Here is a 17,116-nt window from a genome sequence, read left to right on the forward strand (position 1 = left end):
AGCCCTTCAAGGTTTTAGAAGTTTATCTGGAATAGTTTCCATGGCGACTTCCGGAGTCTGATTTCCTCTCGGCATCTCTGACCTTCCACCTTGGCTTCTTGATCTCAGTTCTTAGACTCTTTAGTGTTTGTTTTTCATTGCATTTCTGCTGTTTGCCTTTTTCCCCCCACATCAACTGAACGGGGCTACAAAGGAGCCACAGCGGCAATTTTGCAGCCATGAGGGCAGACCAAAATGTTGCTCAGAGGTGATGCAACTTCTAAATTCCTTGTTTATGTGAGAAAAGGCCCTCTGTGCACACACCACACACACAGACACATTTACCCACACATGCACAGACACATAGACACAAGCATACACACAGAGACACATACAAATAGGCAGGCAGATAGGCATACACACATGCATGCATGATAATACACACATACACACGTGTACACAGACAGACACACGTGCAGACACACACATGTGTATACACATGTACTCACACACAGACACACGTACACGCATAGTCACACAGACAGACAGACACATATGTATACACACACTCACGTACATGCCAGCAGGCACGCAGACAGACAGACAGACACACACACACACACACACACACACACTGGGGCATTACATGATGATAAATTACTTGTCCTATGAACTTATTTATTTCTGCTGTTTGCATTTTTTCCCACATCAACTGAACGTGGCTAAAAAGAAATAAATAAGGCTTGCAAGAAGAAACTGTCGGTTTGCTCATGTGACCCACCATAAAATGTCACATAACTGCATCTAGGAGTTGAGAGTCTCCATTTGTGACTTTTCTCTGCCCCAAGTGTTCCTTGCATGAGAGATAGTAATATTAGGACTGAATTCCATGGCTTATTCTTCTGGGCCACAGAAGCTCAGATAGCTGGGGTGGTGGGGAAGAGAGCAGGGAAGGAAGGGTGACTCACTTCTGCAGGTGGGCAGTGTGTCACTCCACTGCCCGCTGGCCAGGCACTGGGACCTAGCAGCCCCCTCAGCTATGTATCCTGGGTTGCAAACAAACTTGACCACGTCGTTGAGGTTGAACTGGCTGCCCTGAGTAAGGCCGTTGACTGGATTGCCTGGGTGTCCACAGGTAATTGCTGCAATAAGAATGGAAGACAGGTGAGCCCGCCTACTAGTCCACACCCTCACATCAGACTCTTCTCACCTGGGATGGTGCCTGACTCACATCTGTGTACAGGGAAGCAGGTTTTTGTTGGATCTCTGAGTTGGTGGCATAGGCAGGGTATGCAGGTAGCATTATATGCCAACCTTGTACCAACTGGGCAAAAGGATCATGATACTCCCACCAAAACTTAAAAACCCACTCAACCTACACAGGCACGGTGACCTAAGGAGTCCTTTTAAGGGAAGACAGACCAGAAAGCCTGCAAAGGGGACTGAGGCTGGACCAGAAACAAAGCCCAGTGCAACTCAGCATGGGGGGGGGGGCTGAGTCAGAGCCACAGGACAGCCCCAAGTCTCGAGAGATCATCTGAAGAGCTGTCAAGTGGCTGAAGGAGGGAAGAACAGCTGTCTGTGGATTCACTGGTGACCCAGCCATAGCTCCCTGCCTCCCACTTGTTCCCAGGCTGCAGGCCTTGTCCGGGACAGGAGGAGCAGTCACTGGCACTCATTGCCATCTCCTGTGCAGTGTTCTGCCCCAAAGATCCTGTCGTTGCCACCTGCTCCAGAGCTTTGTCTGTGACATCCTGCCTCCTGCCCTGAATCTTCTGGAAGTAGGGATCAGGACCAGGGCTCCTGTTCATGAGGAGGTTCTCTCTGGCTGGAGCAGAGAAATCCGTGTGTGTGTGTGTGTCTGTGTGTGTGTGTGTGTGTGTGTGTGTACAGAACTTGACTCAAACTACAGTAGCTTTTGCTGCCAATGAGAGGAGAGTGAGGTGACTAGAGTAGACAGCTGTGATGCTTAACTTGAACTGTCAACTCGATTGAGTGGAGAAACGCCCAGGAGCTCAGAAAAGCACATGTCTATGTGCCTCTATGTGGGCATGCCGAGAAATGAGACCAGGAGGGCTTTGACCCAATGAGCTGGTTAGCCAACCCTAGATGGAATGATAACCCCATGGCAGTTGGGAGATGGTGGAAAGGAAGAGGATGGATCTAGCTGGAGGAAGTGCATCATTAAGGGTTTTTCTCAGGGTCCTGGCTTCCTCCCATATCTCCTTTTTTTTTTTTTTTTTTTTTTTTTTTTTAGCTTCCTGGCTGCTGTGGTGTGAACAGCTGGGCTCCACCACATTCCTTCCCACTGCTTCGGAAACCCAGAGCCAAAAAGAAATCTTCACAGTTGTTTGTGCCAGGCATGGTGGTTCAGATGGATGAAAGCCCGAGTTCTTATCTCAACACCTCTGACTTTGACCCACATCTAATAAGAAGTGTCTTTAGATTAGGCAAACAGTCTCCATCCGGGCATTTCATGTGAAGCTTCTGGGTGGAGTAAAAGGGTTTGTGTTGACACATCAGAAGGGATGACTGGATATGGGTGGGTCTCACCTTCTGTAAACCCAACACTGAAGAGGTCCCTAAGACTGATTTTAGACAGTACTGTGGAGCAACCTGCCTCTCTCAGCAGCTTCCCATGTGTGAGCAGCTAGACAAAGAGCAGCAATTAAAACCAAAACTTTGTCTCATAATAGTTCAGAACAAACCCCTGAATTTTACATAAAGGCTCACTTTAGGGAACTCTAAAAAGTGAAGAATTTTCCAAATTACTTGAAGGCTCTGAGGATAATGGTGGTCATGTAAATTCCCCCTCAGATGCAAATTAACAAGAACAAATAAAAGAACAGAAAACCCAGGTCTGCAGAAACCAAGACTGGGACTGCCACTGGCTTTAAATTACTTGGGAGTTGAAGAATGAAAGCATCCAGGCAAGGCCGCCCGGAGCCAGATCTTAAAACTGTAATCCAGAGAATGCTTGAGGAATAATAGCAGAATGGATACATTCTGAGAGCCGCAGGATATCCAGGGAGGTTGTCTTGCAGCCTTCAGCCCTCAAAGAAATATTAGATTTCAGGCACCAAGTGAAAAATATCCAGAACCTTCCTGAAGACCGCCCAGAGTGAGGCTAATACTGTACTTTGAAAAGTTGATTGCTTCGAGTGTAGATGAGTGGATGCTCAAGGAAGAGTGGGAAACGCTGGTGTCATGATTCAAAGTCGCAGTGACATTGGACAGGACAGCAAAGTCTAGGGATCCAGTGTGAGGTACCCTGTGTGCAGTTAACAGTACTGTATTGTACACTGGAGATTTCCCAAGAGAGTGGACATCAGGTTTGCTCACCGCATACCACAAAGGAAAGGAGATGAACTGTAATATAGTTGACAGTTGCCACCATTGCTCTATGGAAATGAACCCCAAAGTAGGCTTAAATAAGTACATTTAAAAAAAAAAGGTGAAGTACACACACACACACACACACACACACACACACACACACCTTGTGGTCAAGGATTTTATGACCAATCTTGTTGCCTTTTGAATGACAGGGAATAGAACAGAGTTTTAAACATTCAAGTATGTGCTGGTACACGCCTACTACACCAGCCCTCAGGAGATGGAAGGAAAGAATTGCAAATTTGAGGTGACATAAGCAGACTCCATCCTAAAATACCAGGGCCTGGGAATGCAACTTTAGTGGTAAAACGCTTATGGAGCACCCACCAGGTCATCTGTTGAATCTGCAGGACACACACACACACACACACACACACACACACACTCACCACTCACAGCAGCACATACACTAAAAACCCAAATCACCACCACCACCATCACCACAACCCACGGAGGAACTTGAAGAACATTATGCAGAGGGTTGTACTGACGACTAAAGACAAAACTTGACCCTACTAAGAAGTAACTGGGATGATTCAGCAGTGCTGATGATGTATTTAATTGTAGGGAGAAGAAATAGAATTATGACATCTGAACTTCATGATACATGTTCTCAGCCCTGACAGAGAATGGAAACTGGAGAGAGGAACACGCTGTGTAGCTATTATGTGAAAGTTCATGGATTCTAGTGTTGACCAACTAGATAATAAAGATTTGAATTAAAAAAACCTGGGCAACTGACAGCCTTACAGTGTGATAAGTGAAAAATGTCAACAACAAAGAGAACAACACACCATAATGACAGAGAACACAAGAGAATTAGGACCAAACATGTAAGACATATCACCCTATATGAGTGACTTTAATCTTTGACCAGGAAGATTTTCATGTTGGCAGGTGTGGTGGTTTGAGTATGCTTGACCCACAGGAAGTGATAGGACTAGGAGCCTTGTTGGAGGACGCACGTCATTGTGTAGGCAGGCTTTGAGGTTTGCTAGTGTTCAAGCTCCAGCCAGTGAGGAAGAGAGCCTCTCCTGCCTGCCTTCAGAAGACAGTCCCCTCCCACTGCCTGTGGATCAAGATGTAGAACGCTCAGCCCCTTCTCCAGCACGATGTCTGTCTAGATGCTGCCGTGCTTCCAGCCATGATGATAATGGACTGAACTCTTGAACCTATAAGCCAGCCCCATTTAAATGTTGTCCTCTGTAAGAGTCGCCTTGGTCATGATGTCTCTTTACAACAATGAAGCCCTAATTAAGACAGCTTGCAAGAGTACAGTTTAATAGATGTGCCTGCTATTCAGGGATGGTCAAAGGTCAGGGATGGTCCTATTCAGGGGAAAGTGTGGAAGTTGGAATTCTAAGTCTGAAATCAAGAAAAGTAAAACTCAGGTGAAAGAACATTAAAAGTGATGAAGAAGATACTTTTAAAGGGGAGAAGTTACAATTTGCCATCAAGCCCTAAGAGTTCTGAATGTATTCATACCATAAGACATGGCAACTACCCGCAGAAAATGTAAGGAACAATGCCAATGCACGGATAACAGAAAACTTTAAACACGTCTTTCAAAGAAAACTACTCAAGTGGGCAAAATAAGGAAAAGACCATAAAGGACATAATTTATAATGTACATCTTAGGAATACATGTGTCCGTAGAACTATCTACAATGTTCTTCCTCTCAAGTGCACATGGGACATTTGTAATGATTGACCAACTGTTTATTCAGAAGGAAAGCATCGATAAATGTCAAGAAATAGAATTATTGTACATAATGTATATAAAATAAAAGCGGAAAAGGTCCTTTGGCTTAGAAATTTTAAAGAATTTATTAAAATCAAGTGTAGTGGTGGGCAATTAACGAGAAATTAAAAAGCTTCTAAAAATAATAAATATTTATTACTAGTATGTATGAGGTATAATTACAACGGTTGATCAGAAGAAACTTTGAAGGTCCAAATAAAAAATAACACGAAATGAGAGACTGAAAATGAGTGAGCTTGTTCATATATGCTTGTCATTTGCTTACTGTATGTTCATGTGTGTAATGCAATTCACATACAAATTAGCAAAACAAACAAAAAACATTTATCAGAAGTCACAAGGGGAATAAGAAAACCAGTAGTAAATGACAGCACAGAGACCTGCAGAAATAGAGGCAGCGATCATATCTTTGGGGAAAAAGAATATACAAAACTTTTAGCTAACCTAACCAAGAGGTTAAGGGAGGAAGTCCGTGTTGACTCAGCCCCATGGCTAGGGAGAGTGGCTGACATACTTACGCACACAGAAAGGGGTCTTGCCCGACCAGTGGTGATCCTGTTGGCAGATGCGCACAGACATGCCGATCAGGCGGAAGCCAGCCCTGCACTGGTACACCACGCTGCCTCGGTAGTTGAAGTTTTCTCCGTTGATGTGTCCATTGACAATGGGCTCGGGGGTCCCACAGTGTCCAGCTTTGGTGGGATGGGGGAAAAGAGTCAACCACGGAGGAACCTCTAGAAATCGGGGCAGAGCTTAAGTGGGGTGGGAGGGAAAGGGCCAAGTACTGAGCCATGCTCTGTTTTCCCACCTCCCCGGGAGAACAGTGATCCAGGAGAGAGTTTGGGAACTCCTTATGTGACAATAACAGCTTGGTGACCCTTACCCTGACATCAAATGACCATCCTTTTCTGGGTTCTGCTTCTGTGTCTGTACACAGGCGGGGAGGGAGGTTACCGCAATTTCCCTGTCTCTGTGAGTGCTATGGTTTGAGTGAGTCCCCTAAAGCTTCGTGTGTTAGAAGTCTGATGCCCAGTCTCGAGGAGGTGGGGGGGGGAGATGCTAGGTCATGCCCATGAAGCAGAATTCCTCTGCCCCTGATTATGCCATGATGTACGCTGCTTCACCACAGTCCAAAGACCGTGGGCGACAAGGGGTTGTGAACCAACAATTCCAGAACTGTGAGCCAAGATTAATCTTTCCTCTCTGTAAATGGATTATCTTAGGTAGCTTGTCATATCTGATAGAAAGCTGACACAAGGACCGTTCCCTGGGTCCCGACTGTCTATCAAGCACCGTAGCCTAAATGAAGCCATCAGTGCTCATACCGCTGACGACAACCATGCAAAAGCAGATGCTTGGCCAAATTCATCTTTCTTTTTGAGTGACATCTCACCGAGTTACTTTTATTAAATAAAGCCTGGGCACAGTAGGTCCCTGGTGTTCTTTTGCTTCCTTTGACTCGGTAGCAGTGGCTCATAACTGTACCCCAAACCAGTCAGTGCCCAAGAACGTGACTACTGGCCATGACCTTCTGTAACTTGGAGGTCACTAGTGTGCATATCAGGGACAGATCACTCAGTCTGCCCTGCTAGGCATGCATGGCTGAGACCTCTTTTGGAATTGAGAGAAGCCAGAAAAGAATAATAGGAGAGAGAACTTAGCTTAGGTTCAGTCAGAGAATATATAAGCCCCGGGAGCAATGATAATTGTCTCCTTTGTAAGCTAGCTGTTTGCAAATGCTTCTGTTATTTTCTTAGTGTATATTCATGTGTGTATTATAATGTACATATGTATATACGAGCGGGTACATTTAAAATAATTCTCTAATATATAATACAAAGAATATTTTAGGTACATTATAAGAACGTGTCTCTTTAGGGTGGAGGCCAGGGCTACACTGGTCATCCTATGGGCTAATTAGATAAGTGGGTTGTCCTGATTAAAGAGTGGACCCTCAGAGGCTGGTCTTCTTATTCTTTCAAGTTCCTCAAGGGAAGCTAATCTCTGGCTCTAGTCACAGTGGATGCCTGAAAGCTGGTACTTGGAGTAAGCACTTTTTTGAGAGTAGGTAAGTAAGGTGGGCCTGAAGGACAACTCACCAAGGCATCGGACTTCAGAGCCACTCCAGAGTCCATTGGCCATGCACTCCCGCACCCTGGAGCCCACCAGTGTATATCCAGAATTGCAGGAGAAGATGGCAGTTGCCCCATAGACAGACATTGTTCCAATGCGGTGCCCACTCGGGGGTGTGGGGAGCTCTCCACAGGAGATGACTGAAAAGATCATAAAGTGCTCAATAAACCAGTCCTGAGACAAGGGACGGAAGACGTGCTGGACAAGATGAAGGAGAATAATGATCAAAGCCAAGAACTGCCTAGCCTTCCTCTCCTAGAGTATGATGTTCTATGACACTGCCTTGTTCTTATCTGCAGGTATTCCCAGGAGCCCTGGAGGTGCTGGTCATGTGCCCAGGTTCCATCTCTGGAGATACAAGCTCAGGCTTGTACGCTTGTTAAGAACTCCACAGATGGCTGAGGCGGGGCTGTGGTTAGGACAGGATGGTGAGTCTGTGGTGTGCTCAGGAAAGACAATGACATTGATCGTGCCCTTTTCTTCTGAGACAGTTGTAATGTCACAGTCCTTTTCAAGGGAGTGTGCTGACAGCATCTGACTAATGTACAGGGTGGAGGCTGACTACCAAGGCTGGGCTACAGTGAGGCTGCTCCTTGCTCGTGACTGCTACTCTGCCATAAACACGGTGTGTTACACTCTAGGGCCTATGGCTTTTCCTTCCCTTCTGCAAGTGATCCCAAGAACACACACTCATTCACCCTGGTCTTTGAGACTCAAAAGAACAAAAGAAAAGCAATTAACAGTGAAGAGGCAGACAGAGTTAGGTGGTCCTCTATGCTCCCCTCTTCCTTCCTGTACACACCCAGCCTTGGGTCTCTTCACAGGCTGTATCACTCTGTCTCTTTGCGCGCTCTCTCTCTCATTCTGTCTCTGTCTCCCTCTGTCTCTCTGTCTCTGTCTCTCTCTCTCTCTCTGTATCTCTCTCTCTCTCTCATGTGTGTGTTTACATGCGACATTGCATATGTGGAAGTTACAGGGCAACCTCAAGTATCTGTCCCCACCTTCTACCTGGCTTGAGACAGGGTCTAATTGCCACCACATAGACCAGGCTAGCTGGCTCCTGAGCTTCCATGGATCTCTCTCTCTCTCTCTCCCTCCCTCTCTCTCTCTCTCTCTCTCTCTCTCTGTCTCTCTGTCTCTCTCTCTCTCTCTGCCTCAAGCTTCATCATAGGAGTGCTGGGATCACGGATGCACTCAGTACCACAAGCTGCCTTCATGTGTGTTGTGGGGAATCTGAACTCACATCCTCACACTGTTGCCCCTCTTGGCCATCTCCCCCAGCAAGCTGCACACTGTTATCTTTGTACCTCTCTGGTACCTGGCATACATTTGGGCCACAAAGAATGAATTAATCAGTGCATGCTGAGCCAGAGGTTTTCTTAACAGGGAGCCTTTCCTGAGATGACACAGTGCTAAGCAGCGAGCCTTTTCCCAGCTCCGGATTCTCTGAATGTCACAGAGCAGCAGTATGCTGCACTCACTGGTGGTGGGGAACCCTTCAGTCTACTGCATGTATGAAATGGTTCAGGTGGGAGACGCCACACAAATGGGCCCATATTGTCCTTCCTGGGCTTACTTTGGCAGGTGGGCATAGACTCTCCCAGACTCCATCTACCATTGGCCTGGCAGCGGATGACCCTTTGGCCAGTGTAGTAGTAGCCAGGGTCACAGATGAGCATCAGCTGGGCCTGGAACTGATACTGTGTCTCAAAGATGAGCCTCCAGCGGCCGTGTTCCACACTGATGCTGCTGATGTCAGGACAGGTCACAGCTGGGGGAACAAGGAGCAGGGAGTAGAATTAGCTAACGGAGTATGGAAGACATCACAAGAGTCCAGAACAAGGGATTGAGGACACTCAGTGTAGTAATGATGAATTGAGGGACATTCGGGTCCTAGGTAGGTTTGATCGATGAGGAAGAGTGTAAGTGGGGGAGTCCAGATCTGTAAAAGGAAGGATCGAGACTTGTGTTTCACTGGCCTTAGTACTGGCTGTGTACTGCACGTTCTATTTGGTCAGTTTTTAAAACCGTTTTTCCCCCCCTTTCTCTTTTGGATGATTCTCAAATAGCCAAGGCTAAGGGTGGCTTTGAACTTATGATCCTCTTGCCTTCACTTCTGGGGTGACAAGATTACCAACACCCTCTACCCATGGTTTATGCTGGGGAAGCACTCTGTTAATTGAGTTACATCCCTAGCTGGAAAAGCCAGAAATACGGATATTCATTTACATTTTCTTGATCGTAAAACGGTAAGAAGTAATATGTGTGCATGTATGTACATTTTTAATGGGGCAAACAAAATCCAAATTTGTATCATTGGACTAAATATGGCTCAGTGGGCTGCCTATTTATCTTTTGGTCCCCCAAATTATCACATCAGGGGACTGTGATCATGCAGCTTTCTGGTCATTCCAAGCGCTGTGGTAGCTTATGAAAACACCCCAGAGCATGATGGTCCTTCAGTGTTCAGAGTAAGTTGCAATGGGGACCACAGTTGATAGATGCCCACCCTCATCCTCCCTGGGTCTCCTATACCCCCAACCACCATGTAGGCTTTCTGTTCTCTTATGAACTTGAAGCTCACTCCAAAGAGGTGCCAGCTCCTCCTGCCACCGCCCCCACCTCCCTTGGACTCACGGACACACTGTGGGGGGACATTGCCGTTGCTCCACAGGCCAGTGTCCAGACACTCTGTGGTGGCCTCGGCACCTGTCTGGAGATGGTAGCCTTCATTGCAGCTGTACACAGCCTTAGTCCCCACTGTATACTCCTTGCCAAACACAATTCCATTTTTGGGAGCATCAGGGAGACCACAGGAAAGAGCTGGCAAAGGAGAAAGGATGTCATGAGCATTTCTGACTCAGGATGTACCAAGCATATATTTCCATCTTTCCCATTAAGGACCTTAAAGTTTACAGTAGAAACTAAGAAACAGAAAAAGGAAAGACAACAGGAGAGTTACCGTCAAGGATATCATGCAAGAGTGCATCGGAGGGTAGGGTGGCGATAGATAGGTGCTCACAGATTAAATGGAGGGACAGGACTGCAGCTCAAGACTTACAGGGAAGAGCCGGGAGCTCAGACTTCCTTCTGTTCTGCCCCACAGGTGAGTGTCAATGCACTCAAGCCTCTTAGAAGAACCAAATGTCCCCTCTTCCTTAGGGTGTGGGGACAGAATCCCTCCAGAGAATCAGGAATGCCAAGGTGGGGATTAGGATTCCAAGGGATGCTCCTCTTAATAAAAATTCTTATTGCATTTTGTTTAATTAATGTGTGTGTGTGTGTTTGTGTGTGTGTGCACGCGCACAGATGTGCATGTGCACGCACGTGAGCATACTTTCTCACGCATGCATGCACACTTGCATGCATGGGAACGTCAGAGGAAAGCTTGCAGGATTTCATTCTCTTCTTCTACCATGTGGATCAAGTGGGTTAAACTCAGCTTGTCTGGCTCAGTGGCAAGTGTCTGTCTGCATCCACAAAGCCATCTCACTGTCCCATAGAATTATGGGTTTCTCCACCATGTGATAGGTGTTCGTCCTTCCCTGCTGTACACCCAGATCCAGATTTTACTCATGGGAGAAACCTCACTGGCAAAGGGAGTTACACAAAACAACGGGGCTCACCCAAGCGCTTCTCAGCTTTTACTTTTAAATACAACCAAATGTTACTACACAGTGGAAGAAACTGCTGGTTAGCAGTGTTGATGTGCTCAACATTAGACCAAACGCCTGGGGTTGGGGGGCATGGAAAACACTGCTCAGAACCGGAGCTAACTCAGGAAACGGGAGCAGTGGGATCTCGGAACTCGGCAGTCAGTCCACAGCAGCTTGAGAGGTGTCATGTGACATTCATGAAACACCAACCAAGCTCTCTGAAGGAAGACAACAGAGGAAGGGCTCCTTCAAACTGTCAAAACAGATATTAAGTAAAGGTACTAGATATCAAAAACAACAAATTTCTCAGAATAAAGACCCAAAAGACAGACTGAAAACAAGAGAAAAGGACTGAAATGGAAAGATCCGTCTGGGAGATCCAACATCCAGCGTTCAGAGCTCCGGAAAGAGAGATCAGAGTGGGTGGGTTAACGGGATTATCCTACGTGAACATTTCTGGAAGCTGAAGAAAGGAACAGAGGGGGCACAAAGTGAGCCATTGAGGGGTAGGGAGAAACTGAGTGAAGAGTGGGAATCAGCCTGACCTCAGACTTCCCATCGCCCGTATCAGGAATACAAAGAAAACTGAATAAAGCCTTCAGACTAGTAAACCAAATTATTCATAACCTAAAATTTAACTTAAGCTAGTCACCCTAATAAGCACATGAGGGCAAAACTGCCGCACCCAGAGACTCAGAACATTCTCTTCTCACGGAGCCTAGCTGAGAAGTTTACTTGAGGGTATTTTCCGTGAGGGTCTTCTCCACCAAAACCAACATGAAAACCAAGAAATTGCAAAACATGGCATTTATATGGAAAACAAAGGGCTTCAAATAAATGGGGTGTCCAGGTGATGCTGCCTCGGACATGTGCAGTGGCATGGTTGTGATTTGATATATTGATGGGGGGATGTGCAGGAAGAAAAAAATGAGTTTGAATAGTCGCTACCACCTTAAATCACTGTCCGCTACCACCTTAAATCACTGTCCTCACGGCCATTGAGTCTAGAGCTCAGGCCTCCTTCCTTCGGATCCAGATAAGCTATGGCAGACAAGCCCATGATGGTGGCCAGCAATGATGCCCGACTCTGCTAAGTTTTCCAGAACTTCCAGAGACTCTGGACTAGTACTCATTCTAGTCTGGAAGTATATTGTTTTATTTTCATGTGTATGTGTGTTCAGATGTATCTGTGTGTAGGGGCTTGTGGATGCCAGAGGACAGCCTTAACTCTTGTTCCTCAGGTACCATCCTAGATTTTCAGGGCAGCATTTTTCTCCTGCCTGGAGCTCCCCAAGGAGGTCAGGCCGTAGCCTCAGAGATCCTCCTGCCTCTGTCTCCATCACGATGAGATCACAGGCACATGCTTAGTTATAATCCCTGGGTTTATTTATTTGGATTTTGCAAGAGCAAACTCAGATTCCAAGCTTGCGAGGCAATCACTTTACTGACTGGGCCATCACTCCAGCCCCTGTGACTTCACTTTTTCATTAGTGTTTACTGAATTATACGAAGCAGGATATTTCATCATGACAGGAACATATGTCCTTATAAGGGGGAAACACTCAGAAATTCTAAGAGGTCATGCGTGGGAACTGGATGGGACATTTCAGGGGTCTGCTTGACTCATTTGCTTTAGGAGCCAGAACCCCATGACCTCCTGCCTTGGGAGTTCCTAGTTGCTAAGAAGAGGCAGGTCCCTTCTTACCATGGGGTTCCTAAAACCCAATATAGAACTTCTTCTTCCAGTCACTTCCTGTCTCATATCACCATCTCTCCTGTGGTGCTGGAAGCCCAGCCCACTAAGCATCCGTCATCCCCAGAGGTGGAGATGTAAATGCTTGCTGAAGGAATGCTCCATCACCAAACCCTGGGAGACTCACACGTGGCCTGGACTGCTCCTGAGACCAGCCCAAGATGGCAGAGCTGAGCCACCTGGTTGCTACTTCAGTCCCCTCTGCTCACCTTGACAGAGAGGAATGGCCTCACTCCATAGGTGGTAGCCTTGGGGGTGCCGGGTACAGATGGCCATGCTGTGTCCCACCAAACGGTATCCTGTGTTGCAGCCGAAGTGGATGGAGCCGCCCGGCTGGGTGGTTGTCTGGCCCAGGATGAAGCCGTGGAGTGGAGCCTTGGGCAGGCTGCAGTAGGGAGCTGAGGAAGGAGAGGAGGCTCAGTGGAGGAGTGTCCATGTACTACTGCTGGAGCAGGCCTGCTGTCCCCTCCCAGGCCTGCTTCCCCAACCCCCATCTTACTTCCTCTCCCATTGACACGTTTCTTTGCTATTTAGGAAGGTCTGAGTGGTTGACACTGAACACCAGTTAAGCAAAGCCAGAACAAGATCAAACAAAACAAATCAAAACAAAGGGTAATTGAAAACTACAACAGCAACCCGCTCTGGGAGTCATGACGTCCCCTTTGCTGCCTGAGCACAACCCAGGCTGCTTTCAAAGCCCTTGTAACTACAGGCAACCTTGTAAAGCAGGGCCCAGTGGGACAGGTTTCCTAAGCATGTGACACCACCAGGCATCAGCTTTTGTGATTTAGGACAAATCACTGAAACTTGTTTAGTCCCAGTTTCTTTCTTACAAGAGGTGCTCCCCTTTCTTACATGTGCTCCCTCCCTCATTAGGTGCTCCCCTCCCTCATAGGTGCTCCCTTCCCTCATAGGTGTTCCCCTCCCTCAATAGGTGCTCCCCTCCCTCAATAGGTGCTCCCCTCCCTCATAGGTGCTCCCCTACCTCATAGGTGCTCCCCTCCCTCATAGGTGCTCCCTTCCCTCATAGGTGTTCCCCTCCCTCAATAGGTGCTCCCCTCCCTCAATAGGTGCTCCCCTCCCTCATAGGTGCTCCCCTACCTCATAGGTGCTCCCCTACCTCATAGGTGCTCCCCTCCCTCAATAGGTGCTCCTCTCCCTCAATAGGTGCTCCCCTCCCTCATAGGTGCTCCTCTCCCTCATAGGTGCTTCCCTCCCTCAATAGGTGCTCTCCTACCTCATAGGTGCCCCCTCCCTCAATAGGTGCTCCCCTCCCTCATAGGTGCCCCCTCCCTCAATAGGTGCTCCCCTCCCTCATAGGTGCCCCCTCCCTCAATAGGTGCTCCCCTCCCTCATAGGTGCTCACATGATTTCAAAACGAGACAGTGTCTGATAAACATCAGACAGTTTGTGTGCAGTGTGGGTCACTTAGTTCTCAATAAATGGTTGCTCTCTGTCATTCTGTTGTGTTGCAGATGCCTAGGGATCTAGGATATTCATTTCCCTACAGGACTCATTCCCTATCCTTCCAACATATGGGTTAACATATTTCATTCATTTATCCAGTAAAGCGTTCTCAGGAGTCCATTAAGCGCCAGCTGCCGTTGCAGTGCTGAGGAGATCATAGCTAGAGAAGTAGACAAAAGTCCCGGATGGGGGTAATGCACACCACAGACCACATCAGGGGTCCTTAGGTTTTGTGACAGTTGTCATTGACAACCTGACAAGGTCTAGAATAACCTAGGGGACAGCTCTCTGGGCACGGTCCAGAGGGAGTTTCTACTGCATGAACTGAGGTGGAAGTCCACCTTAAACGTAGGCAGCAGCATCCCATGGGTGGCTCCGAGGCTGAATAAGAAGGAGACAGTGAGCAGAGCACCAGCACCCATCTCTCCTCTGCTTCCTGACTGTGGCTACAATGGGACTGGGTACCTCAGTCTCCTCCAGCTCCCATCACCTTCTGGTGACCGTGACACGGGGTATCCTGACATCCTGTATCCTCACACCACACGACAAGACAAAGATAAACCATTTCCTCCTTAAATTGACTTTGTCTGGTGTTTTATTGTAGCAATGAGAAAATAGACGAATCCTGATTGGTTCTGTGAGGTTGTGAGAAGGATGACCCAGGAGCCTCCCCCATGCCTGCCTTCATTTGCCTGAGCATCTCTGGCTGGGCTTCCCAGGTAGACAGGGATGAGTGGATTGGGAACTAGGTCCCATCCTCACATGCTCTCACAGAGAGGCCCTGGACTTCCTGTCTGAGGACTATGCCTCTGTACAGGTAGAGATGGTGTTTTAAAGATGCATGCTCTCCTGCTATGCCTCTGTCACGTACAACTTGACTCTATGTACCACCTTAACCCAGGACTGGAAAATCCCAGATAGAGAATACACAGTCACTGCGAAAGACACAGGTGTAAGTTACACATGTCTTCGGTATCTTAATTATTAAGTACTAATTGCTGTACCGTGTAATGAATTTCTTTCCTACATGGCATAAGTGTTTTAATTACAACCGACTCATTACTTCTAAACACATTAGTCTCTAAGCAGAAAGGCAAAGGTAACTCCTTGAGACCTCTTTGCTCCAAATTCAGCAGCAGGGTAGGGAATGGCCATATTCCCTCCACTGGAGCAGCCACCAGGGACCCTGCCCTGAACTCCCCTGATGGGTGTCCTGGGGTTTCTTTTTCATTTTGAGGAAATGGAGGTCCAAACAGTTAAATGTTTTGTCAAACAACCATCTAGCCAGCGAGTAGCAGGACAGACCACTCTTCATGGGGTCTTGACGCCATCTTTTCCCCAACCATGGGCACCTGGGAGAGGACAGTAGGGGTGGGATCTACAGGCGGAGTGGACATTGAGAGAGTAAAGGCAGGGCTCCCCTCACTCCATCTGGTTAGTTCTCACCCTCAATGGTGTTTAGAACACCCCTGGGTCCGCATAATGTGGGCTGGTCTTGCAGTGAGGACACCCATGAGAAGACATGGACAAATGGTTCTTCAGGCAGAACTTCATGATTCATCGTAACATTCCCTCCTGACCAATATTCTGTGTGTGTGTTTTCAGTGTATGCAAGTGCAGGTGTGTATGCATATGCGTGTGTGTGTTTCAGTGTATTCAGGTGTGTGTGCACATTTGTATGTATGGGTGTTTCAGTGTACACAGGTGTGTATGTGCACGTGTGTATGTGTGCGTGTTTCAGTGTACACAGGTGTGTGCACATGTGTATGTATGCATGTTTCAGTGTATGCAGGTGTGTATGTGCACATGTGTATGTATGCGTGTTTCAGTGTACACAGGTGTGTATGTGCACGTGTGTATGTATGCATGTTTCAGTGTATGTGCACATGTGTATGTATGCGTGTTTCAGTGTACGCAGGTGGGTATGTGCACATATGTATGTATGCGTGTTTCAGTGTATGCAGGTGTGTATGTGCACGTGTGTATGTATGCGTGTTTCAGTGTATGTGCACATGTGTATGTATGCGTGTTTCAGTGTACGCAGGTGTGTATGTGCACGTGTGTATGTATGCGTGTTTCAGTGTACGCAGGTGGGTATGTGCACATATGTATGTATGCGTGTTTCAGTGTATGCAGGTGTGTATGTGCATGTGTGTATGTATGCGTGTTTCAGTGTACACAGGTGTGTATGTGCACATGTGTATGTATGCGTGTTTCAGTGTACACAGGTGTGTATGTGCACATGTGTATGTATGCGTGTTTCAGTGTATGCAGGTGTGTATGTGCACGTGTGTATGTATGCGTGTTTCAGTGTATGTGCACATGTGTATGTATGCGTGTTTCAGTGTACACAGGTGTGTATGTGCACATGTGTATGTATGCGTGTTTCAGTGTACACAGGTGTGTATGTGCACATGTGTATGTATGCGTGTTTCAGTGTACACAGGTGTGTATGTGCACGTGTGTATGTATGCGTGTTTCAGTGTACACAGGTGTGTATGTGCACGTGTGTATGTATGCGTGTTTCAGTGTACACAGGTGTGTATGTGCACATGTGTATGTATGCGTGTTTCAGTGTACGCAGGTGTGTATGCACATGTGTATGTATGCATGTTTCAGTGTACGCAGGTGTGTATGTGCACATGTGTATGTATGCGTGTTTCAGTGTACACAGGTGTGTATGTGCACATGTGTATGTATGCGTGTTTCAGTGTACACAGGTGTGTATGTGCACATGTGTATGTATGCGTGTTTCAGTGTACGCAGGTGTGTATGTGCACATGTGTATGTATGCATGTTTCAGTGTACACAGGTGTGTATGTGCACATGTGTATGTATGCGTGTTTCAGTGTACGCAGGTGTGTATGTGCACGTGTGTATGTATGCGTGTTTCAGTGTACGCAGGTGTGTATGTGCACATGTGTATGTATGTGTGTTTCAGTGTACACAGGTGTGTATGTGCACGTGTGT

At 47.1% G+C, this 17,116-nt stretch overlaps 1 protein-coding gene across 3 annotated transcripts in view; it reads right to left on the reverse strand.

The window, feature by feature from the left end:
- The window catches only part of Csmd2 (CUB and Sushi multiple domains 2), a 575,537-nt gene that overhangs the window by 37,153 nt on the left and 521,268 nt on the right, over nt 1–17,116 (reverse strand). For all 3 annotated transcript variants that reach the window (XM_076934176.1, XM_034502344.2, XM_076934175.1), the window contains 6 exons: nt 12,889–13,077; nt 9,908–10,093; nt 8,847–9,041; nt 7,237–7,410; nt 5,656–5,829; nt 948–1,121 (listed from right to left, as the gene is read on the reverse strand). In XM_076934176.1, the coding sequence (XP_076790291.1) occupies nt 948–1,121; nt 5,656–5,829; nt 7,237–7,410; nt 8,847–9,041; nt 9,908–10,093; nt 12,889–13,077 (1,092 nt within the window). The remainder of the gene's footprint in view (nt 1–947; nt 1,122–5,655; nt 5,830–7,236; nt 7,411–8,846; nt 9,042–9,907; nt 10,094–12,888; nt 13,078–17,116) is intronic.

The sequence above is a fragment of the Arvicanthis niloticus genome, chromosome 5 (assembly GCF_011762505.2).
Source record: "Arvicanthis niloticus isolate mArvNil1 chromosome 5, mArvNil1.pat.X, whole genome shotgun sequence".
NCBI lineage: Eukaryota > Metazoa > Chordata > Mammalia > Rodentia > Muridae > Arvicanthis > Arvicanthis niloticus.